The sequence below is a fragment of the Dryobates pubescens genome, chromosome 11 (genome assembly GCF_014839835.1).
Source record: "Dryobates pubescens isolate bDryPub1 chromosome 11, bDryPub1.pri, whole genome shotgun sequence".
NCBI classification, from domain to species: domain Eukaryota; kingdom Metazoa; phylum Chordata; class Aves; order Piciformes; family Picidae; genus Dryobates; species Dryobates pubescens.
In genome coordinates, this window is record NC_071622.1 from 29,257,006 (window position 1) to 29,282,938 (window position 25,933).

A 25,933-nucleotide genomic window follows, 5' to 3' on the forward strand; every position below is an offset into this window, starting at 1 on the left:
AGGAGCCCTCTGGGAACAAAGCTATTTGTGCTCAGGGTCACACACATTTTATTACCGCAGATACGCAAAAAGAACATTTCACAAAAGGGAAAAATAATAATAGCTGTTATGAATATGTATGCTCAGGCTTGTGTGAATGTTGTAACTCAGGAATTTCATCCACAGGGTCTAGCCTCACCACCCCGTGACTCTCACCAGCACACCAAGTGTTAGGTTTTGTTCATAAAGCCTATCTGATGTATCACCTTCACTGTAATTTTTTCACAGAGGTAACATTGTCCCCATCTCATTTCAGGACTGTAGCTGCTGAGGTCAGGAAGCAGATCTCGGGGCAGTATGGAGGGTCTCCTCAGCTTCTCAAAAACCTCAATATTGGAAGCAGTGTCTCTCATCATACAACTGTAAGTGATGCTTGATATGTGGAAGGGTTGAGAAGATGTGCATGGTTATTGTGATTATTATTTGGAAAGAAATTGCAGTGCTGACAGGTTGTTGACCTAAGGGATCCCGATAACACTGAGGAAAACAATCCCATGTAAAATCTGCTAGTTTTGGAGGTCTCCATCTTGCAAATGAGTTGGTGTGGCTGAGAAGTTGTGTTTAGTATCTTTTTAGGATAAGGGACTCCCTTCACCAAATGTTAGTTATTTTATCCCAGAGTAACCTGGAATGGATATTAAATTCCAGGTTCATGTGTGGTTCTCCCCATGAAGAGCTCTTTGCAAGCTCATGCACTTCAGCTAGCTGTTTTCTTGTGTTTTTTCTCTCTTGAGAGTGGGATCACAGAGGCTCATCAACTCTTCAGAGGTATTTTAAATGTTATTGTGGAAGATGAATGTGGTTATTGCTCAGGAATGTCTATTTACTGACAAGTTTACAGTCCACTCTGAAGAGCAGATGAAATATAGGCCATCCTCTCAGAATCACCCTTTTTGAAGTCAGATTTTCTATCAAGACCAACCAGTAGCCTTCAAAATTATTTTGGGGTGGTAAAAATTTCAAGACTTCAACAGACTTTCTGGGGCTGGAGCTGTGCTTCTGGAAGTGCTCATTTGGACTGGATTGTTGCTTCTGGACATAGCAGTTTCTTTTGCAGCAGGCAACTTAGAAAACAAATATTAGATCATCTAGTTTTTTTCAAAAAAGGTTGATTAGGTCAGGCAGCATTGCAAATGTGCCCTGAGTTTGATAGTGTGCACAAATGGTCTGAGATTACAAGATGACTTCTCTTGTTTTGGAATAGGGTTCTGTAGAATTTCCTCCATTGATGTGCTGCTTCATGTCCAGTGTAATCATAGAATCACAGATTGGTTTAGGTTGGAAGGGACCTTTAATGATCATCTCATCCAACCACCCTGCAGTCAGCAGGGTCATCTGCAACTAGAGCCTTGAACAATCTGACCTGGAATGGTTCCAGGGATGGGGCTTCCATAACCTTTCTGGGCAACATATGTCAGTTGCCACCATCCTCATTGTAAGTAAATTCTTCCTTCTCTCTAGTCTAAATTTCCCTCATTTGGTTCAGACCATCACCCCTTGTCCTGTCACAACAGGCCCTCCTCAAAAGTGTCCCCAGCTTTCTGATCAGTGCTTCTAAGGCCTGAAAGGTGAGCAGATAGTCTCCCTGAAGCCTTCTCTTCTCCAGGCTGAACAAGTCAAACACTCTCAGCCTGTCCACACAGCAGAGGGCCATCATTGCTGTGGCCACCTCTGGCTTGCCTCCAACAGATCCATGTCTTCTGTGCTGAGGACTCCAGAGCTGGCCCCAGCACTGTGGGTGGGGTCTTAGCAGAGTAGAGCAGAATCCCCTCCCTCTACCTGCTGCCTATGGTGCTGGGGATCAGCCCAGGACACCTTGCCAGCTCACATCCATCTTTCTATCCACCAATGTGTTAATGCATTGAAGCTTCTTCATACAGACAAAAAGCTGTGACACTGAGCTGGTATCATCTCAGAAGAGATCCCCAAGAGTAGGTTGACCTCTAGCTTAGAAGAATGACTTTGCTGCAGCCTGAAAGCTCATCTTCAAGGAGATCTGGCTGTGCCAGAGTCACTAGGGACTGGAAAGGGCTGGAGTTCCTGTCATTTCCCTCTGCATCAGCTTGTGAGCACAAGGAGACCAGAAGACTGCCTTTGTCAGCTGTGTGCCCAGCTTTAATGGGGGAGAGAGCAGGAAGGAGGGGTTAATGAGAGTGGTGTGCCCTGGGCTAATGGTTTATCGCAGCAGTCTCTGTAGGGGTGTGGAATGACAGTGCAAAGCCCTGACTTGGCAGTTCTGCATCATCTTTTGCATAATCCAGCATTAGGCAATTGGGAGGGACCCCTGCTATTAGCAGTGTACACGGGATGGAGCACTCAGGGTCATGGAATCCTCTTCCCTGCAGCAATGGATAGCTGAGGAATAAACACCTACTTCTGAGGCACCCTTTGGATATCCATCCCACAAGCTTCTGTGCCCTGTTTGTCTCTTGTGTGGTTTCACCTTGGAACCAACCAGTTGGCTGAATAATTACTTTTCTGCTCCCATTGCTTTCTTAAAGCAGGATCTCTTCTGTTTACCTCTCCAAACCACTCCTCAGCCAGCTATGTTTTTGATAACTGTTTTGCTTTGTATCACCTCCTTTGCTCTGAATTGAGTCTTCCTTTTTTTCTTCCTATTTTTAAGGAGTTTCCATTCTGCCATCATCAAACTGTGCATACTCAAAGGTTCAGCCACGCTGTTCTTGGTTATCTTTAAGGTCCCTTCCAACCCAAATCATTCCATGATTCTATATCTTCACATGTAATTCTTAATGCATTGTTGGTCACAGTATTGTCAGCCCTGTCTTCAGATGTGGTATCTCTCATCCTGTTCCTGTTGCATTTTCTACCAAATATATGTAAGAACCTATAGAAATCCTGGAAAAGGTCATGCTAACTGGAAACAGGCTCTGAGTCTTTCCTATCAAACTGGATTGTGTGATGGTTGATGTGATAAGCCTCTAGTTTGTTGTGTTGAATTCTGTGCTGAGCAGAGGTGCTCTTCCGAAGCATGACTAACGTAGAGTGGTGGTTTGTAGGAGATAGTCTGTAGGAAAAGTATATTTAGTTAAGTCATGAGTCTGTATCCTGAGGCTGCATAATATGACAGAGGTTTGCTTGTACTGAGTTTTGGGTTAATTTCTCTCCCTTAGGCATCCCTCAGAATCTGCTGCGCCTGCCTCTCCTGGTTGGATAACAAACATTATGCAGAAAGAAAGCATTAGTGCTGTGAAGCTGCAATAGCTCTTTGCTCTGGAAAAGCTCAGAAGTTGGGGTGTCATTACACTTTGACAGAGAAGAAGTAGAAGGCCCTGAGTCTGTGTGGCAGTTTTTATGTGGCCATACCGGTTTGAAAGCCTGGAGTAAGGGCACATAGTGTGGGTTGGACTAGGAAATGGATGCTAAAACACATGGATATTTTCATAATGCCATGTGATTTTGTTTCATCTGAGGATCTCCACTGTGGCAGCAAGGTGCACTGTTGAGTGTGCGGCATGCAACTGGAGGACTCTTAATGATAATGCAGATGTGGTCTCTCCTATCCAGTGCATCTTGCTCATCGTGTTGAGCACTTCCATAGATGATGATCGAGATAAGGTCAGCACTCATTCTCTGTTGACTGTTGCCAGCAGTAGGTGCTTATGGATTTGTCTGAGAGTTATCACAGACTATCCAGTGGAGCCATTTTGATGGAGAAATGTTTTGTGAGTGAAGGCCCCTCACCACTGTGCTTGCTTGGGCCTTTTGTTTCTTGTTGACTGAAGCCAGTGGAGAGACTTCCACACTCCACAGACCCGTGTGTGGTTGAAGCGAGGATAGATGCAAAAACCTGTCAGCTGGATTTTAACAAGTCTCTTCCCTTTTCCTTCACGAGCAGCAGACAAACTGCTGCCAGAACTGTTGCTAATTTAGTATCTGGTGGAGCTGGGGAGAAGATACTACTTTCAACTGACTGTACAGGAGCTTGCAGTTTGTTATTGGCAGGCTCCACCCTTCTGCCACTTTAGGAGCAACTGATTTTAGTTGCACATTCCTCAAACCACAGATATGAATCCAAAGCCTTCAGAGGTTTTTCCTGTAGGACTCCTCACAGGATGCAGTCCTTGCAGCACTGAGCTATTATTTTTGAAACCCAGAACAGAAGGCACTGCCAGTTTGTTACTGAGAAATAGGAGCTGGTGAGGTCTTAAGAGTTGGCTGAAGGAGATTTTATGTTTTGAAGCTGCTTTTGCAAGCCTCTCTAAATCCACTGGTAAATTGAGTTTTTTCACCCTGCTATTTGTGTTCTGTGCTCATCTTCAGGACACTGAGAAGTTCAGTATTCCCTCCTGGGAGCTGGGGCTTCTCACCACTAAACTCACTGATTGAATGCACTGAAAGTGGAGAGCTTGTGCTTCCTTCCAAAGAATTCCCCAGCATCCTGCAGGATGGGGCATTTGCTTTGTTTATTTGATGAACTGGACTGTTTACTATGGGCTATTATAATCCCTGGTGACTAACCACTTTCTTTTCTTTCCAAGTTTATTTTTCTTGTTGAGTAACTCTTTGTGCCATGCTGCTTGTTAACTCTGCTCACCCTCTTTTGCACTGGTGATTTCTGCTTTTTGCAGCATGGCAGGGGCCTGATTCCTCTCTGCATTTTTGCAGCTGTTCTACCTGGATGAAGTTGGATTGTGGATTAGCATGGGTTGCTGTTGAAGCCACCCAAAGCTTTCCATGAATCTTGGTGTATATGTCTCAGTTTGCCATCTAATGACTGTTTGTTATGCTGCTTTGGTGTAGAAAGAACTGAGTTTTGGTTTGTATCTGCAGATGGACTCCTAGTCTGTTCCCCACCCCCTCACCCCCCCTTAATCAGTAGCTCAATTGTTCTGTGTTTTGTTCTACATTCAGCAACTTTTGTTGCTTAATGATCATAGAATCACAGACTGATTTAGGTTCGAAGTGACCATAAAGTTCATCTAGTTCCAACCCCCCTGCCATAGTCAGGGACATCTTCCACTAGGCCAGGCTGCTCAAAGCCACATCCAACCTGGCCTTGAATACTTCCAGGCTTGGAGCCTACACAGCTTCTCTGGAAAATGTTTTCCAATGTCTCACTCTCTTCATCATGAAGAATTTCTTCCTGGTCTCTAATCTAAATCAACCCTCTATCAGTTAGAAAAAAAAATCTTGTGTTTTTGAATGCTTTTGAATGCCAAAGGTGATCACTGAAAAAAAACAAAAATCATTTTTGCTGTTGTCCAAAACTTTTTTTTCCCTCCAAAGAAAATAAAATTATCTTAATTTTATTTTGTTTCTTTAGTCTTTGGCAATATTTGTAACGAGAAAGGCAACATTTCACACAACATGCCAGTAAGCAAAGCAGATCTAGAGAAAAAGCACAGCTGTTTCCAAAGGATTAGGGGTAATATTTCCTATTGGTGTATGTTACAGTGTAGTTGAATGTTTATATGAGAAGGAACACTGCTAGAAGAGATGCTAATTAGTCTGGGAATAAAGGGGTCTGGATTCTTGGACGTGATGTGATCTGACCACGTCTGCTCTCAGCGCTCCCATTTTCTCCATGTAAAATAAAGGTGCTGACATTGACATATCTTTGTAAAGCACTGCTGGCTTTATGGGCATTATCTGGGCTAATTGAAGCTTTGTCTTGGATTTATTGGATGTCAGGCTTTGGTTGTGTGTTCAAAGATAGTATCTAATTATTCAATAAGAGAATATGAGTTCCTTTGTATATTTTCATTGTTTATTTTAGCATCACTTAAAAGAAAAGATAATTTGTGCAAATGAATGGGAAACACTGCAAGGGAAAACATGGCAGGATCCTATGTAGCAAAGGGCGTTTTGAAGTGTTCAGAGCCAAGTAATTTTATCACCAAAATCACTAAAATGCAGAGGAAAATGAGCCAAGACCTAATGCTCTCACAGAGCTGATTAAGGCTTACTAGTGACTCCCATTATATCTATTTCCTGGAGGTTTTGCCCTGCCGTGCTGAATGGTCTATCCTCATCAGACTGGGGAGGATGGGAGAGGCATCCACATCCTCTTCCCTGCCTCCTCCCATTAGGGATTACCCACAGTTAACTCTGCTCTGGTGTGGGTGCTCATTAGTAAATTAAAACTGCTATGAGAACTGGGTTAGTTCGGCCTTGTAAAGAGAAGGCTTAGGGGAGACCTTATTACCACAGACAAGTAGATAGAGGGTGGCTACCAGGAGGATGGGGGCTCCCTTTTTTCAAGGAACCACCTGGAAAAAACCAAGGTGTGATGCGTACACACAGGGAGATTCCCATTGGAATCCAGAAGAAAATTGTTCACCTTGAAAACAGTCAGGTATTGGAATCATCTCCCAAGGGAAGCAGTGGATTTCCCTACACTGGACAGTTTTAACACTCCGCTTGCCAGGGTACTGGGTCAGGTCATTTCAACTACATTACCACCTAGAAAGGTTGGACCAGATGATTCTTGGGGGTGGCTTCCAGCCTGGCATTCTGTGATTCTTTGTACTACCTCTAACATCAGTGGTGAGCCTTGTGGCAGAGGTCACCAGCATTTTGGATGGTAGACTGGGGGCTCTGGTATCCATTGAAACATTTCTGAGTCTCACGTATCTGCAGTGACTTAAACGGTTTATATACGAGCAGAGCTAACTAATCTTAACTCAGTGTTATATAAAGTAAATTCAGTTAATTAAATGAAGCATTCATAAAAGGCCTGTTAATAAATACCCAGAATCTAAATCTGCCATGAAATCCCACTCTGTGTTTATTCAAGTTAATTTGTGACACATCTTTTTGAGGAATATAATCCACAAACAAACTGATGTTAAGTGGAAGTGTTGCTAATACATTAAACTGCAAAAACTTATTAATACTGGATTCAAATTCTCAGTCCCAGTCCCCTGTTGGTGTCCTTGCAGAGTCTTTCAGGCTAATGCTGCCAGGGTGCCGGCAAGCAGCAGTGGGTTGGAAGACCACTGCTTCAGGATGCTGAATGATAGCTGCTTTCTCTTTGCTGCCTCACTGCTGCTTGCTTGCAAAGGCTCAGGAGAGCAGGTGGAACTGCTTTGGTATTGGCTGTGAGCATGCTTGAAGGAATAAGCCCATACCAGGGGACACATGAGCATGCAAGGTGTGGATGTGCTGCTGCAGCAGTTCTTTGCAGGCGTGCTGGCATTCTCCTGCACTCAGAAGGCAGCTTGAGCACATTGTTGGCCTTCCCAGTACTAAGCTAATTCAAGACCCATGTTTCTGTTATCTGGGCTGGCAGGCTTGAGTGGATGTACCCAGGTTTTGCACTAGTGGCCAATGCTGTCACTGTGCAGGGGCACTTGGGTGGCACTGCAGAGCCAACTCTGAAGAGCAGGCAAGGAGGCTTGAGGCTAGAGGTCATAGAATCACTGAATGTTAAGGGTTGGAAGGGACCTCCAGAGATCATCGAGTCCAACACTCTTGCAAAGCAGGACAACTTAGGACAGGTCACGCAGGAATCCACTGTGGTCTGTGGGGTTGGAGGTCTGCTGTGGTCCCCAGAGCTTGGGTGAACAGGCTGAGCCTTCCTCTGTGGTGGCTGTGCTACTGGAGGGGTGAGCGGGGTTCTGGGGCTTATTGCTGATGTCTCAGGTGCACAGAGCAGACACAGTGGGACTGTCTGTGCCTGAAGCTCTCAGACTTGAGTGGCTTGTTGGGTGAAGCTTTGCTCCCCATGGATGTGGCAGACTCAGCCATCTCTTCACCTGGGCACGTACATAAACCAATTCAGCTCTCCTCTAGTGCTGTTCCTGAGCTAATGGCATAGGCAGCTCTGGTATCTTTGTGTGTCTGGTGGTTAATCCATACCCTAGATAAATTGTCCACTGATAACTAAGACATGACTGTGCCAAGTATTTTCCACTCAGAAGAGCATGCATGTGTTGGTGGTTACCGTGATTCAGCTTGCACAGCTCAGAGCCACCATGGGTTGCCTATGTCACCTCCAAGGGTCTGGTGAGATCCGTCTCTACTGATCTAATGCAGTGTGTGTGCCAGAAGTGGGAAGCTGGTGATTTTTCTGCACTCTCTGGCCGAACTGTTTGGCTTTGTCATTTCTTTAATAATGGAGCTTTGATGTTTTCTTTCTCTCAGTGTTGGTGCAGGTTATAAGATGGTGTCTCTTTCAGATCAGTCTCAATTCTCGCTTTCTCAAAGTCTTTGTGTTCTTGAAATACTGTGTTGGTGAAATGACATGATTCTTAGTCAGTCTTTCTTCTTACCCATCCTTGGAGGCATAACTCATGTCTTTCTGGATTTGGTAAGAAATTGCTTTAGTATTCCCAGATAGCTAATTAATCTCTGATGAATATTAATATTTCTGTACCCAAATGTCTTCTTACATTAGCAACCACTTATAATAGCAAATAACCTAGCAATATTTGTACATAAAACATCTCACTGGTTTTGCAGCTGGCTGTGGCTTGTTTTTCGTAGGACTCCTCTTTAGGTGGGTATATTTACAGGTATTTCCTTCCATTAAAGGCATTTTTGGTTTTAAGCATTGTGATATTATTTGAATTTGACACACGCTTGGCTTGTCTTTAAGGGACTTGTAGCAATAGGACAAGAGGGAATAGACTGAAGTTTGAGGAGGGTAGATTTAGACTGGATATTAGGAAGAAATTCTTTACAGTGAGGGCGGTGAGACACTGGAACAGGTTGCTCAGGGAGGTCGTGAGTGCCCTGGAGGTGTTTAAGGCCAGATTGGATGAGGCCTTGAGCAACCTGCTCTAGTGGGAGGTATCCCTGCCCATGGCAGGGAAGTTGGAAACTAGATGATCTTTAAGGTGCCTTCCAACCCAAACTATTCCATGATTCTATGAATCTATGAACTTTAATACTAAGTAGTCTCAGGTCTTAAAAATGGGAGTTTCAGACTATGTCTGAACCAATTTTTGTCTTGAGAATGCTTACAGAGATTTTTGAGGCACATTTACACTTTGACAAGAAGGACTTTTATCAGCTCTTCTCTCTAGTAATTAGGTCTTTCTAAACACCATGCAAAGGAGGCGGCAAGAGCTAGAGCAGGAGGTACGGGACTGCATTCCAGAGGCAGTACGCATCTATGTGGAGGTAATGACTGCACTTTATGGCTAGGGAGGTGTCAGCTTGCTGAGGGTTGGTAGCTGTCTGTGGTTGATGAGAAGCAGAGATTGCCCAGGAATCTTCTTGGTTCATTTGAATATTTCCCTGTATTATAAATGCAGCCCAAAAAATTACATGCAGGAGTTCTCTGTGCTCACCAATCACCAGGCTTGTGAAATTAGGGGTATGGGTTTAATGAAGGCAGTAATGGCAGTAGGGAAATTATGTGATCCTTGGAATTTGGATCCAGTGATGGCCATTTTTGGAGTGTTTAGGTGAAAGAAAATGCAAGCAGAACAGTTTTCAATTACTTGAGCATTGTCAGTGATTAATATTGCACTGCTCATATTTTAAAACCTCTTACACTGATTAACAGATGGCACTGGGTTGGAAGGGACCCTCAAAGGTCTTCTTGTCCAGCCTCCTTGCAGTCAGGCTGCAGCTGATCAGGCTGCTCCAGCTAGATCAGGCTGCCCAGGGCCACATCACATCTGATCTTGAATGTCTCCAGGGCCTTGGCCTAAACCACATCCCTGAGCAGCTTGTTCCAGTATTTTACCACTCTTGTTGTAAAGAATTTCTTCCTCATGTCCAACCTTAATCTGCCCTGCTCCAGTTTCAAACCATTGCCCCTTGTCCTATCACCACAAGCCCTTCTAAACAGGCCCTCCCCAGCCTTTGTGTAGGTCCCCTTCAGATACTGAAATGTAACTCTAAGGTTTCCCAGAGCCTTCTCTTAGAGTGACTAGAGTCTGTAGTTCACACTTAAAAATAGATCTGTTGCCTCTGTTTGACAAAGATAATTCTTTTACCTTCTTTAACTTGCCTGCAAATTTTGGTTTATTTTTAATGTGTTACATTTTCTGCATTCTCAGATTTACACTGAGTCCTTCCTACAGTCCAGCAGGTTTGACTCCTGTTGCAGTTCCCTGAGATCCCAGTGTCCCTTTAAGGGTGACAGGATTTTACCATAGCAAGAACAGGCCATCTGCATTCCTGAATGTTCAACAAGGGAAGTGACTGTTTGCCCTGGAGACCTAGTGATAGCTGAGAGAAAGCTGGGGCTCAGCTTTGAAATGTTAATCTGCTTCTTCTGTCCTTCCAAGATTTTGCCCAGGGAGGCAGTGGGTGGGAAGTTGGTATTAATTTAGAATTTGAAGCTTTGGTGCAATCTGTCATGGTTTTAGCACATTATAAGTTGTTTAATATTTAAGGAGGTATTGAAGTTAAGAGGGAACTTTGTCCTACTTTTGAAATTGGCAAGAAATAGCACCCTGATTTTGAAGAAGTGTCTGGCTGCCAAGTAAAAATAGTAGTCAGGATCCTCCCTGTGCCGAGGAGCTCTGCAAAGTTAATTTTTCAAGGTCCCATATCATTGCAGGGAATTTTACCCCCACACAAAAGGTGGGTGGTGTAATCATAGAATAGTTTGGGTTGAAAGGGACTTTAAAGGTCATCTAGTTCTAGTCCCCCTGCCATGAGCAGGGACACCTCCTACTAGACCATGTTGCTCCAGGCCCCATCCAACCTGGCCTTGAACACTTTGAGACTTGGAGCCTCTACAGCTTCTCTGGACAACTTGTTCCAGTGCCTCACCACCCTCATGGGGAAGAATTTCCTCTTAATGTCCAATCTGAATTGAGCTTCTTCCAGTTTGAAGCCATTACCCCTCGTCCTGTCACTCCATGACTTTGTCAAAGCCCCTCCACAGCTCTCCTGTAGCCCCCCCTTCAAATACTTGAAGGCTGCTCTAGCATCTCTGTGGAGCCTTCTCTTTTCAGGTTGAACAGCCCCAACTCTTTCAGCCTGTAACCTTCCAGTCTTTGCCATTGTCATGCTTATGGGGCCCCAAATTGTACTGTGATCCTCCCAGGGGCTTAGTATTAGCCCTTGTGAATTATACATCTTGTTTTGAATAAAAAGAAAATTGGTCTTGGGTTATTGGGCCACGAACAAGTTAGGTTCAGATCTATGTCCAGGCAGATGCATCCTGCCAAGCCATCACATCACAACCATTTAAAATGCTGTGGTGGCTCCCTGTGAGAATAAGCATTTTAGGAGGTCAGAGTTGAGGGAGGGAGAAGGAAATGTGAGGGACATGGTGCTTTACATGGTTGTGCTGACATGCTAGCTGGAAGAAAATCATAGAATCATAGTTGGCATCTGAGCGTGCTTCTCAGAGCATGTCCTGATGCTCAGTACGACGTGTGTGAGCTAGGCAGCAAACTTGTGGAACAGGACTAAGAGATATTCCCTCTGGCCAGCTGTTTGTGTAGGGACAGGGTAGGTTAGAGTCCTTCAAGCAAAAGTCTGAATGCCTGTGGACGTCAGGGCACACAGCACTGATCTACACAGGACTTCTGTGCCTCAGTATCTGTGAGCTGGAGGAAATAATTGTCTGTGTTTCTGCCATAGTTGCTACTGTGATCCCTTACTGAGCTTCTCTGCAGTGCCCAGGAGAGCAAACCTTTAGTCTTTAGGTACTGGTGGGAAGCTCTGCTTATCAGAGGGGTCCTCTCTCTGCACAAGGGAGCTGGTTATGGTTGTGTGTTCTCAGGAATGCCACAACAAAGCAGGTTTAACACAGATCTGCCCTTTGCATATTATATATTGCTTCCTTAATGGGGTGGAATAAGTCATGAGCTTTGCATTGTGGTGCCCCAAGTGTTGCCTTCTCTCTGGGTCACCCTTTTGCTGCTGTAGATCTTAGGTGAGATGCTTGGCTAGAATGGATGGGGGTTTGTGTTACCCTCCCTGGAGCCATGCCACATCCTGCCCCTGTCGCCAGATTTGAGCATGGACTCCTGTACTGATGATGGTGATATAGGTGGGTGCTCAAAAGAAGGACATAAATAGGATGGAGACACGTTTCAGCTAGCAGTGCACTAAAACTGCAGCAAAATACAATGTTTGCTGTCTGGAGAAGGACAAAGTCGATAGGAAACAGAATTTTATTTTCAGGCTTTTAAGGGGATATAACAGTGAAGAATAACAGAGCCTTAAAGGAGAAAGCTTCACTGTCCCTGCTGCAGGAGAGTTGTAAACCTTTGAAATAGGGTTTCATAATCCAACTCCTGAGAGCTGTAGCTGCAACAGCACCTATGGAATGTGTGCATTAAATAGTTTAGATAAGCCAAATCAATCAGGCTGGTGTCTTAGTTAAGCTGAAAGTGTGTCTGTCATAGAATCATAATAATTTTGGTTGGAAAAGACCTTTAAGATCATAGAGCCCAGCCATTCTCTAACTCCACCAAGTTTGGTGCTAAGTCATGTCCCTCAGCACCACATCTCTGTGTCTTTTAAACACCTTCCGGGACCACCTCCCTGGGAAGCCTGTTGCTGTCTTTGTGAATCCTTTCAGTCAACAAGTTTCTTCTAAGATGCAACCCAAACCTCCCCCTGCTACAACTGGAGGCCATTGCCTCTCCTTCCATCCCTTGTCACTAGGGAGAAGAGACCAACCCCTACCTGGCTCCAGCCCTTGTTCAGGAAGTTGTAGAGCGTAAGGTCTCCCCTCAGCCTCTTCTCCAGAGCAAACAAGCCCTGTTCCCTCAGCTGCTCCCCACAAGACCTCTTCTCCACACCCTCCACCAGCCTCGCTGTTCCTCACTGGACCTACTTCAAGCACCTCAATATCTCTCCTTTAGTAAGGGCCCCAAAACCTAGGCCAGGACTCAAGGTGTGAGTCCTTACTCACCAGGTTAAGGATATATGCAGAATTGTTATTTGCAAGCAGAGTACTTTGGCTAAGTGTGGAGAAGAGAGAGTCTTGTTTGATCTCTTCTGTACTTTCAGTTTATCAGCATGTTGTGCTTGGTGGTTTTGTTGGCAGGGAGTAGGTTATGCCCCTCTTACACATACCCAGCATCCCCCTTCTCCTTGCCTAGTCCTCTGTATGTATTTGATCTGATGGGTTTGTGTGATGATTTCAGGTGACTGATGCTTTGGCCAGATAACACAGGAATACCACCATGGATGCTGTGTCTGTTCTTGGTCTCATCCACAACTTCAGAGGGATGCAGGCACCTAAAGCAGGATGGAGGAAAGGTTAAACCATCAGCAGTGAGAACAGTGAGATTGAGACCACCATCATGAGTGGTGAGACAATGGAACAGGTTGCCCAGGGAGGCTGTGGATGACTCCTGCGTGGAGGTGTCCAGGATCTCGAGCAACTTGGTCTAGTGGAGAGTTGGAACTAGATGATCTTTAAGGTCTCTTCTAACCTAAACCATTCTGTGAGACAAGCTCTCGTGGTTCGCTAAGATACTGGAACACCTTTTGGGTTCATTTTCCTTTTGGTGTGTGTGATCATCCTTATTTTCTCCTCCTCTTTCATCACTTCTTCTCCCACAGATACCTAAAGCTGAAAATGATGTTCTTGCCTTTTATGTGCCAATAGTCTGACACAAAGTAGTTCCTCTTCATAACCATGAATTTATGTTGGGCCTGTTTACTCAGGTGCTAGACAGTATTTCTGGCTGTGCAGATGGTGAGTCTAATACAGGCTTCTGGGTTTGACTTTTATGTTTGTTTACATCTTCATGGTGCAATAGTTAACCAAAGAGACAACCTGGAAGATTGTGAAGCACAGCCTCAGACCCAATCCTGAGATGTGAAAAGGGTTTGGAAGCCCTTAGGGCACAGACCTGAGACCTGGTGTTGGGTAGCCCACTAAGTACTGCCAACCTTTCCAGTTTAGGTGTTTTTTAACTACCATAGCCACTTCCTTCATCTTTTGTCCAAGACATGACGCCACTCTTGTGGGAATGAAACTTGAGATGTGAAATGCCAGGGGCAGCATCAGTCTCTGCCCTGTGTCTGCTCAGTCCTGCACATTCCTCTTAGCTCTGCAACGATACAGAGTGTTTTCCTCATCTGATGGTAACGTTCTTCTGATTATCAGGATGAGTGGAGTAGAAATATGTGAGGAAATGAGGGACAGGTTCCTCTCTGTTAGCCTGAGAAGATGCACAGGTAAATGGGTTTGTGCAGCTGAGCAAGTGCACCAGAATGTGCCTCAGCTTTGGAGCTGCCAGTGTGGAAGGGAGGTCATCAGGAGGTGTGAAAATAAGTCTTAAAATGTTAGGGCTTAAAAATAGGGTCAGTTAAGCAGCTTTAAGACACTCTCTGAGGTTACCATAACCCTCTGACCTTCTTTCAGTGAAGGTGCTTTCATTGTCCAGCACAGAGCTGCGTTGCCGTGTGGATGGGGCAATGAGGGGACCTGTGAGAGGGTCTTTTCCCAGCACCTCTGCTGCCGTCCGGTGCCTTTGTGGGTTTTGCCTCATGATTTTAATATTTTTAATTTGCAAGGAGACTGCCAGGTTCTTGCTCTTTGGTACAACTACCTGAAGGGAGGTTGTAGACAGACGGATGTTGGTCTCTTCTCCCAGGCGGCCAGTACCAGAACAAGAGGACACAGTCTCAGGCTGCGCCAGGGGAGGTTCGGGCTGGATGTTAGGAAAAAGTTCTATACAGAAAGAGTGATTGCACATTGGAATGGGCTGCCTGGGGAGGTGGTGGAGTCGCCATCACTGGAGGTTTTCAGGAGAAGACTTGATGGGGTGCTTGGTGCCGTGGGTTAGTTGTTTGGGCGGTGTTGGATTGGTTGATGGGTTGGACATGATGATCTTGAAGGTCTCTTCCAACCTGGTTTATTCTATGTATTCTATGTACTGAGTGGAACCCCAGTGACAAGGATGACATGCAGACAAAGCAGCAGCACTAGTATTATGCATCAGCTTGCTTGAAAAAAAACCAAACACCAACCAACCCCATGCACTTGTAGCATTTCCTCAATAACAAACCATCACACTTGAGTGCTGCACGTTTTGTCAGTTATCTCATGCCAACTGGAGCTGGTCTGTCTGTATGTAAGGAGCAGATAGTGTGAGGTGATGACACATTAACTGCAACGTGGGAAAGAGCAATGACAGGTTATGGTCTCTGTGAGCTGTGCAGTGAAGGAAAACACTCAAAAGTATCTGGTTTGTGTTTTCAAAAGCTCTCCAAATCACATATTTCATTTCCAGAGTTCAAGATTACAAGGGGAAAAGGTTGTGAGGTCAGAGATAAATAGGTGATGATAGATTCATTGAAGTGTTTTGGTTGGAAAAGACCTCTCAGCTCATCGAGTCCTACTGATGATAAGGTGGTGAATGTCCTTACACAGAACTTAATTTGTGTCTTTTACCTAAATTGCAGAAATTATGAGTTTCTAGACACCGTGTTTGTTTTGTTGACTAGATTGTTACCTGGCATAAAATCATCAGCTCCAACTCACCTGACCTCACTGGACTCACACCATTTTTCTGCCTTTTGTGTTTAAGAACATTATTGTATTCATTGAAGCTGGTGTGGGAGGAGAAATTCTTTCAATAGCCTTTGTGCTAGCTAAGTCTTTTTCCTTGTGTAAAAAGTTGATTCATTGCACAACATGTTGGCAAGGGAAGTTTGAAAACTGGAATTTGAGATTGGTGCAGCAATATTTTGGGGAAGCACATTCAAACCTTAAGGACTAAGGGATCTACCAGAGAGAGTCCAATGGAGACCTGTGAGGATGGCCGGGGGACTTGAACATCTGTCCCGTGAAGACAGACTGAGAGACCTGGGGCTGTTTAGTCTAGAGAAGGCTGAGAGGGGATCTTACCAATGTTTGCAAATATCTGAGGGGTGGGTGTCAAGATGAAGGTTCCAGTCTCCTTTTGATGGTGCCCAGTGACAGGACAGGAAACAATAGGTGTAAGCTGGAACACAGTAGGTTCCACCTCAATATGAAGAGAAACTTCTTTTACTGTGAGGGTGCTGGAGCCCTGGAGCAGGCTGCCCAGAGAGGCTGTGGAGTGTCCTTCTCTGGAAAGATTGCAAACCCACCTGAACATTGTGCAGCCTGCTGTGGGTGACCCTGCTTTAGCAGGAGGGTTGGACTAGAGGATCTCTAAAGGTCCCTTCTAACTCCTAACATTATGACTAAGTGTTCTTTTCCAGCAGAAGGCAAGCTACAGGATAGTTCCCTGTCCCACAGAAAATATCTGGATGACAGGAAAGAGGAAGCAGTAGAGAAAAATGGTTAAATTTTGGAGTGTTTTTGTGACTTAGTAAAACTGCTCAGCCTCACTGGGATGTGCCAGGGAATTCTAGGGAATCTGTCAGTTGCTGCAGAGACAGCAGGTTTCTCCAAAGTTGGTTTTGGTGTTTCATTTTCTTAATATCTGTGTTTATGTACAGCCTCATAGCATAAAGTGCTCCTCTCAGAACGTATACATGTCTTTATATAATGTACATATGCAAAAATACACAGTTATGCAATGTGGTTATGTATCCAGTTGATGCAATTCTTTCTTTGTTTCCCCCTGTATCTAAAAAAAGAGCTCACTTTGTGCGGTGTGCTGACATCAGTACTGCCGGTGACATCTTCTGTTTCCTTGCACGTGTGTTTGATCAGTTCTTCCTTGTGCTCCAGGTGCAGGCTTTGTGCCTGGTAAAGATGCTTTGTAAGCACACATTGGGATCCTACAGGAAGGCTGGAGAGGGACTTTTCATAAGGGTGTTAGAGCATGGTAATAACAAATCTGAAGTCATACACATGGGAAATAAAGTGCAGAGTTTTCTTTTGATGCAAACTGATAAATTTCTTAACATACACATACTTCTGAAAAAATGGTATTCTTAAAAAATTATGATATGCTTGAAAGAAATATCCAGGCAAATACCAGATAAAAGACATGAAAACCAGCCTTGTGATACATAGTAGCTAAGGTTAACATCACTAGGGTCAGTTACCACCTGATGTGAGATCAAGTTCCTCAAATACTGTATCCATTTCTGGTATCCCCATCATAAAAATGGACACAGAGCTGTTGGAGCAAGTCCAGAGGAGGGCCACAAAGATGATCCAAGGGCTGGAGTACCTCTGTCATGAGAACAGGCTGAGGGAGCTGGGATTGTTCAGCCTAGAGGAGGGAAGACACTGGGGGGATCTTGTAGCTGCCTTCCAATACTTGAAGGAATCCTACAGGAAGGCTGCAGAGGTACTTTTCATGAGGGTGCCTAGCAACTGAGCAATGGGGAATGGCTTGAAGCTGAGGGAGACCAGGTTTAGACTGAATCTTAGGAAGAGGTTCTTCAGTAGGAGAACGGTGAGGCTCTGGAATAGGTGTCCCAGGGAGATTGTGCATGCCTCCTCCGTGGGACTGTTCAAGGCCAGGTTGGATGAAGCCTTGAGCAGCCAGACCTAGTTGAGAAGTGTCCCTGTCCATGGCAGGGAGGTTTGAGTGGACGATCTCTAAGGTCCTTTCCAACCTAAGCCATTAAGACCCTTCCCTCGCTTGTCTTTGCCTAGGTGCCGCTTACCGAAGCAGTGGACCCAGTGGAGCTGGAGGACTACCTTATCACACACCCGATTACAGTGGAGTCCGGACCCCTGAGAGACTTGCTTGAGTTCCCTCCTGATGACATCGAGGTTGTGTACACCCCCCGAGAGTGTCGAACGCTTGTGTCCGCTGTGCCTGAGGAGAGGTAGGAGGTTGGTGAGGTGACACTGGGCAGAGGGGAACCAAATGAGGTTCAGAAAGGGCAAGTGTAGGGCTCTGCACCTGGGGAGGGATAGCTCCCTGCAGCAGTACAGCTAGGAGTTCACCTGCTGGAAAGCAGCTTCATGAAGACCCAAAGAGTCCTGGTAGACAAGAAGATATATATGGGAGAGCAATGTGCCCCTGCGGCCAAGAAGGCCAGTGCTCTCCTGGCGTGCATTAAGAAGAGTGTGTCCAACAGGTGGAGGAAAGTTCTCCTCCCCCTCTACTCTGCCCTAGTGAGACCGCATCTGGAGCATTGAGTCCAGTTCTGGGCTCCCCACTTCAAGAGCAACAGGGAACTACTGGAGAGAGTCTAATGGAGTGCCACAAAGATGCTGAGGGGCCTGGAGCATCTCTGTGATGAGGAAAGGCTGAGAGGCGTGGGGCTGTTCAACCTGGAGAAGGGCAGCCTATGAGGGGATCTTGTTAATGTTTACAAATATCTGAAGGGTGGATGTCAAGAAGAAGGTGCCAGTCTCTTTTCAGTGGTGCCCTGTGATAACACAAAGGGCAATGGGCATAAACTGGAACTCAGGAGGTTCCATCTGAACCTCCATCACCTTCTTTGGTGTGAGGGTGCTGGAGCCCTGGAGCAGGCTGCCCAGAGAGGCTGTGGAATCTCCTTCTCTAGAGACTTTCAAAACCCACCTGGATGTGTTCCTGTGTGGCCTGCCCTAGGTGATCCTGCTTTGGCAGGGGGGTTGGACTGGATGACCTCCAGAGGTCCCTTCCAACCCCTACCATTCTGTGATTCTCTGGCACCTTGCTCAAGGGTTCTGTATTTGAGGATCTGCAAGGCTGGAGCTTGGAATTTTTGGCTGTCAATGCCTGGCAGGCTGAACAGAAGCCTAATAAGTGAAAGTTAGTATGTTTAGAAGTCTATTTAGCATGCCTGTGATTCTGGAGGTGTTTTTTCTTTTATTCTCTTAACAGTGAGATGGATCCTCACGTGAGGGACTGCGTAAGAAGTTACACAGAAGACTGGGCAATTGTCAACAGAAAGTGAGTTTCTCTGTGGTATTTGGCAGCTTGGTTTCCTATTTAAATGTTTGTAGGTTGCTAGCTGGTATGAGGAAGCTCAAAAATTATTGTTCTGGCCATTGATTCCATGTGCCATGGCTTTTGGTTGCCTGGCTCAGCTGAACTGATGCTTTGTGCTTAGCTGAAGTGATGCTTTGTGATTTGAAAATTAGATCTTAAAACCCTTTGGGGCATCTTTGGAAATCTAGGCCATTGTAGTCAACAGTTGCTCCTTTAGAGTGGTAGAGAAATTAAGGAATGTGAGCAAGTAAAATGACTGTCAGCTTTTGTTTCTTTCTTTGTTCCATATGTTTTTAGCTCCTTATAGAGAGCAGTTGCATTAGTTTTGTAACAATGTAAGATTTAATCTGCCTTATAGCCACTGATAGATAAGGTGCCCTCTGCAGCTTTTATTGGTTCCCAAAGAGACTTTGAGAAAATAGGTAATTCAAATAAATAATTGTTAATATTTGGACTATCTCAGCATTTACCTAAGAAGTTAAAAGTTCAGAGACTGTGCATGCATTGATTAATTTATGCAAATTAGTAGGAAGCTTCCTGAGTAGCTTTACTTGGAACCTGCACTCTCTAGAATGATTGAAAGTCTGATGACTTCAAGAGCTACTATCAAGGAGCAAGTGATCCATGTGATGTGCATCACCTACAAACGACTTGACTACAGCTACAGCTCTGCCCTTGTGGCAGCTGCTACAATTCACTGATTTAATGTTGTCCTGAGAACCTCTTTCAGGGGATGATGAGAATATGCTTTGCAGTGCTAAGATGACCTAATAAAAATGTGTTTTGTAACTCATACCAAACCCAAACAAAACAACCAAACAACGTGCAGAAAGACATGTGAGAGAGAGAGAGAGATGCTTTATTAACTCCCAGCCTTTGTGGGTATAGCAGACTTGGACAATGTGAGCCATCTAGCCAGCACACCTCCTGGTTTCCCAGGGTCTTTTCCCTGTACCTGCAATACCTGACTGTGATTTTTGCACTGAGGAGGTTTAGTTGAAGGCAACAGAGCTTTCTGTCCCATGCACATCAGCTGTGACTTGCACTTTGTGTCAGGGAAGACCTGAAGCTAAAGTCATCAGAGTTACCTGAGTGGGTTGAAGGTGTGATGAGTGACTGCTGAACTGCAGTCAAAATCTGTCATGCCACTCCAGAGGAGGAGAGGCACTTCCATAAATATCCATAGCAATTTTGACTTGAATAACCTCATGGCAGTGTACTGGGAACCTCCTATTGAGTCATGAGGTTCAGAATGGACCCCTTTGTTTTTCAGACTCCTGATGTACCTTAGGTATAGCTGGATCTAGTCTTAGTTCCTGATTTGTCCGTGGTTTATGTCTAAAGGATTTTGACACATAGACTTCATTAGTATTAAGTCAGTATTCTATCCATCACTTACCAAGGATCTGATGTGAATAAGGGGTCTCACTGCCTTGGGTGAGGAAGGATCGCTTAGTCTCATGTGAAGAATTCCACCCCTTGAGAGATGTCCCTGCTCAAGGGAGTCACCTGCTGTGCAGTCCAATTGCCATCCAGGGGAAACTCAAACTGGGCTCATCCTTTGTTGCTGGTGAAAGGTCTTGTTGCTTTGAGGAGCAGCCATGAGAGGAGTCCCAGCTGAAGAGAAGATCACCCCCATGCAGCCACACTGCTGAGCAAGGAGATCTTAAAGGAGGTTTGCTTAGGCTGTCTCATTCTTGGGACAAAGTGGTTGGTTCTTAGTCACATTGCCTACAATGGGAAAGGTGTGCTTGAGACTCCTTGTACCTACAACTTTCTTTGTTCCTTGATAAATGACTCTTGGAGGAACCACCCACTATTCATTCATTAATTGCATGATGGGTGTTCCAAGCTCATGTGCATCAGTGCTAACTGGGTCACTCTGCTCCTTTGTGGATTTCCTAGAGGAGTTCTTGGGCCTTCACCTCCTTTGGAGCCTGTACCAAACTGCTGCTGATTTGATTAAGGGGAGATGAAGTGCATCCCATCACTGTGCAGCTCTAGGAAGGAAAATGCTTTCTTCCTTTTCCTTCTCTCTTTCATTTGTCCCTGCCAGCACTTCCATGAAAAATCATGTCTGTGCATCCTTCTGTGGTGACTTCAGCAACAGGGCAGGATAAGAACAATTACTTCTAGCTGTGACCCCAGCACTGATTCAGGAGCTGACTTGGAGCACATGTTGAGGCTCTGGCCATATGTGTGTGTAAATATAGACACAGTGCCAGTTGGTATCCAAACATTTGTTAGTCAAAGAGATCTGATCTTGTCAGCTACAGCAGACAGACTGTTTACTAGCAAGCACTCTTACACCCTGGTGAGCTCTGAAGGACTTGATTCTGCTTGTAAAGATGGTATAGGAAGATGCTCATTTTAGTTGGACTTGGAAAGTTCCGTGTTTTCTAGAGGTGCTCAGGACTCCTGAACTTCATGCAATGTTACCTCAAGTTTTGGTTTCCAAGCTACTAACGTTGCCTGCTCCAAGTCAGTTCTTGCTCCAGCAGAATCACTGGCCTCTCCTCATGCTCTGGGCCTGTTCTAAGCTTGGCATCAGAATGGACTGGACTGGAATGGAATAGAATAGAATCACACATTTTATGATGACCTTAATTGGCCATTGATAATACTTCTTTTGACATCACCCATGGTTGCTTTACAGTTGAACAGAGTCACATTGTAATGCTGGTTGTTGGATTATTACCCAGCTACCCTGGAGGGTGACTGGAAATACTGTTTGCAGAGAGCAGTTTATGCCTTGAGAGGACCCAGACTGATAATACTGGGTTTGTTCTGGGATTCTGCTTCTGGGTGTGGGGTCAAAAAGCATGCTAAGAATGCATTTGAAATACTTTGCTTTCAGATACCACAAGCTGGGAACTGGATTTAATCCCAACACCTTAGACAAACAGAAGGAGAGGCAAAAGGGGCTCCCCAAACAGATCTTCGAGTCTGACGAAGCTCCAGATGGCAACAGTTACCAGGATGAACAAGTAATGTGCCTTTAAAACCCTGCTGCATAAAAGCTAATTTATAGTTGCATTTAAAAGTGCAGTCCCTTTCCCATTGTAAGCTGCTTTTAATTTGTTGAATCTCAGGATGACCTTAAACGACGTTCAATGTCGATTGATGATACTCCTCGGGGCAGCTGGGCCTGCAGCATTTTTGATCTGAAGAACTCCCTTCCAGATGCCCTTCTCCCAAACTTACTGGACCGAACCCCAAATGAAGAGATTGACCACCACAATGAAGATCAGAGGAAGTCCAGTAGGCACAAGGAGCTTTTTGCACTACATCCAGCACCAGATGAGGTATTTTTATATACCTGTGGTGAGATGTAAAAAGTGAATAGTATAGAGAGTGTGAAAACTGTCTTATCTGCCATAGGTTTGATAGACTCACAGAATGTTTTGGGTTGGAAGACACCTTAAAAATCATCTAGTTCCATCCCCACTCACCGTGGGAGGGACACATTCCACTAGACCAGGTTGCTCAAGGCCTCATCCAGTCTGGCCCTGAACACCTCCAGGGGAGGAACATCCCCAACTTCCCTGGGCAACCTGTTTCAGTGTTTCGCCACCCTCAGCATAAAGAATTTCTTTCTAATACCCATTCTAAATCTTTCCTCCCCAAGTTTCAATCAATTCCCTGTCTTAAGATCACCTGTTTTTAATATCCATGAGGACTTTAGCTATTTAGTGGGTTGCATATTTTTTAGCATATTGTCTTGCCATAGACATTACTTCTGAAGATTGGTTTTCCTTTATGGTTATGCAATCCCCTATAATATAGAAACATGAAAGGGATGTAATTTAGCATATTTATAGCTGCTGCTGAATGCCACATGCTGGTAAACCTCAGATTAAATTGGTGCTAGAGTCTTGGAAGAAAATGCATGTATTTGCTTCGTAATGCTATTAATGGTTTGTACAAGTGTTGTGTCTCTAATTTCAGGAGGAGCCTATAGAACGACTTTGTGTCCCTGAAGTACCCAAAGAACACTTTGGCCAAAGACTCCTGGTGAAGTGTTTGTCTCTTAAGTAAGTAAGACTCAAACAGACATCTGCATTGAAATTGAGTGTTTAAATCTGCTCTGGTATCCACATGCATCTGGAATAATTCTGCTGCCTTGTTTATTACCCTGGAAGGGGTATAACATGGTTTGGTTTTGATACAGCCTTAAAGGTTAGTTCTGTAAAGGATAAGCCACACATTGCTGTGCATCAAACACTTTTATATTCAAGACTTTCTTCATATTGGTGTGACACAGAAAATATTTACCATTTCTGTGTCGCTTTCCAGCCAGTCTGTAGCTGTTACGTGATCCTTGCTACCAGCACACATGCAGCACTACACTCATTCAGGGTTCTGAAGCTGGCCACATATTGGTGTTCAGCTCTGCAATGAGGATGTTTAAAAGGGGGAAAAAAAGAAAAGAATAAAAAGGCTTAAGTCTTAAAACATAAAACAACCAAAGATTTGCCAAAGTTTAGGCTCAACAACCTTGACTGTGTCCCTTTAAGAGCGAAGACTTTATATACTTAGCAAGCATTAACTGGAGGAATAGAAACCTGTTAAACAAGTTTAATGAAGTGGAGCTCCTGAATATAGGGTTACCTGCAGCTGGTTCATTGCCTATAACTCTTCTCTAATAACACAAGGTAAAATTTTACTGTTATTCCCTTGGAGAAATAAAGTACAAAACTGATTTTCCACACTGCTGTATTCATCTTCTGTGTCCTCAGTTAGGTCAACCCTTCTTGTTAGAGAGCTTCAGTTAGACTACATTGTGGCTCATAACTGAGATATATGTGTGGGACATATCTCCTGCTCTTAGAGTACTCCGGGACCTAATATAGCCATAGAGATGAACTGATTTTGCAGCCTTTTATGAACTGGAACAACATAATATGGAGTAGCAGTGGAGCTTCCTCTCCAAAGGATGGTGTCTTAGCATAAATAAGTCAGATGCTGGGAATTAATGATTTCTGCTGTTTAAGCATCTCTTGCTGACTGTAAATATATAGCAAATCTGCCCAGGTGTGTGCTTGTTTGTGTACCACAGTTGTCTCTGATACTGTCCTAACAGTTGCAGGTTTGAGCATCCAAGATCATGCTTTCTTAGTGGCATAAAAAGAAGCGCATAGTCCTTTCCCCAGGGAGAAGGCTTAAGATGATCTAAGCAGAGTAATTTTCAAGTTCATCTCACTTTTGTTGCAAAACTAGGCAAGATAGCCCTTTGGGGATGCAGTTTTGTGTGTTGTTCTCCCTCTTGGCAGAAAGAGTTCCAAGCTAAGCTGAGAACTCCATTCAAGGACTGGATCCATGAGGGTATCCCGCCATGGATTGGGCATTAATGTCATGGGGAGGCTGTACAGACAGGAGAATGGCATTCCAGCCCCTGCTTACTTTGGTGTAGGTTTTGAATGGGGTTTAATTTCTTTATCGTCCCAGGTGATTAAAATAGTAGGTGTAGCTCTTTTTGGTAGGTTAGTGTGGTCCTTGGAAATGTTTCTGTTAGCACAGGAACTTCGTTAACAGTTATGTAGGCAAACCAACACCTTTCTAAGAGAGTTTTTGAGACACTGGTGTTTTCTGACAGAAACTAAATGTTGAAAATTGCCCAGATAACCATCCCTGACTCTCCAGAGGAAGGAGCTTTCTGGCCAGTAATGGTGAGAGGAGCAGTTGGCCATTTAGCAGTGTCATAAGGTCAGCACAGTACGTGAGCATACAGGGCAGCTTCTCAGGGTAATCAGAAGAGCCAAGTCGTCCAGCTGTCCCAATTAATAATTCCTCTCCCTTTAAGGAAGCTGTTAGATTGCTTTGCTTAGCTTTCAAACAGCACTTGGAAGAAGATAAAAGCCGTTGCAGAAGTATGTTTTATGTCCTCAGACCCTAATCCCAACCTTTCTGTTTGGTCAATGAGTTGAAATTGCTTTTGGAAGGCTTAGGGAGCACCAATGCATGTCCTGGTGGAAGGGAGCAGAGATCAATCATGCCGAGGGAGAAAGAGCTGGGGAAAGATAGGGGAGCAAGATCCTTTTGCAACAGCAACAAGCCCTTAGGTTGCTTCAGCTGTTCCTGACATAGATTAACAGTGGTCAGCCATCACTTAAGTGGTGGTAATGCAAGTCAACTGATCGGATGTGTTTCTTTCTTTCAAGATTTGAAATAGAAATCGAGCCCATTTTTGCAAGTTTGGCTTTGTACGACGTCAAAGAAAAGAAAAAGGTAGGTTTTTAGTTACCTGAGTGATGTCATTGCCATTGAAAACATGTATAAAAAAAAGTGGGGGGGAGGGGGGAGAAATTAGTTCTGGAAAAAAATCTGTGTTAAGGTAGTGATGTACTAGTGGTTGGAAAAATGATGAAAGTATTTCCTGAACTGTTCTGTGTGGTGGTGTTCTACTGCTTAGTAAAATGGTTGAAGTATAACCACTTTTCTAAAAATATTATCCAATATGTGAGTGCCTGAAATCAGAATATATATATTGTCTAATCTTGGCTTTCAAAAGTCTCTTCCCCAGAGAGAACTTAAGTAACTGAAACCTTTTATTTAGATTAAGTTTTTATGACTTTCTTAATCCCTTTTTCATGATTCAGCTTGGTGTCTGTCCAAGTAACATTTCAATAATGCACAAGAAAGTCCTACGTGCTAAAGTTGCCAAAATCAAAACAAAACTGAGGGTCTTTCCAAGACCTAAGTTACAGGAAATGCAGAATACATTTATTCCCCTATTTATGTTCTGTAGTTAATATTTGAAGAGTCTCTTGCTTTTCCTGATTCAAGATATTAGCAGCAGCAGAGATAAAAATGTTAAAAATATGCATCTTGACATTTATCTCTTTAAGACTTGAATTTAATGCATTGAGTTTTAAGTTATGTAGATAAGAGTGTGTGGAATATTATGTGAACTTTGTTTAATATTTAAATCACATTTCATAAGCTGATTTTATCATCTCATTACTCTGATTTTTTTTTTCCCACTGTGCTCTTAATGTTGTAAGTTCTTTAGTGACCTCTGGTGTTGATAACCGGCTCACATTCATTTGGGCTTTGAAGCCTTGAGGCAGTTGAGGATTTGATGTTTCAGCCTGGAAACTCAATGTCTGTCTTCCAAAACATGTTTTTCATTTTTTTTTTTGGTTTGGTTTGGTTTGGTTTTTTTTTCTGTGATTGAT

At 44.2% G+C, this 25,933-nt stretch overlaps 1 protein-coding gene across 19 annotated transcripts in view; it reads left to right on the top strand.

The window, feature by feature from the left end:
- The window catches only part of DOCK7 (dedicator of cytokinesis 7), a 120,304-nt gene that overhangs the window by 10,140 nt on the left and 84,231 nt on the right, over positions 1-25,933 (top strand). For all 19 annotated transcript variants that reach the window (XM_054165332.1, XM_054165339.1, XM_054165341.1 and 16 more), the window contains exons 2-8: positions 296-401; positions 17,483-17,658; positions 18,648-18,716; positions 21,613-21,742; positions 21,848-22,060; positions 22,704-22,789; positions 24,917-24,983. In XM_054165332.1, the coding sequence (XP_054021307.1) occupies positions 296-401; positions 17,483-17,658; positions 18,648-18,716; positions 21,613-21,742; positions 21,848-22,060; positions 22,704-22,789; positions 24,917-24,983 (847 nt within the window). The remainder of the gene's footprint in view (positions 1-295; positions 402-17,482; positions 17,659-18,647; positions 18,717-21,612; positions 21,743-21,847; positions 22,061-22,703; positions 22,790-24,916; positions 24,984-25,933) is intronic.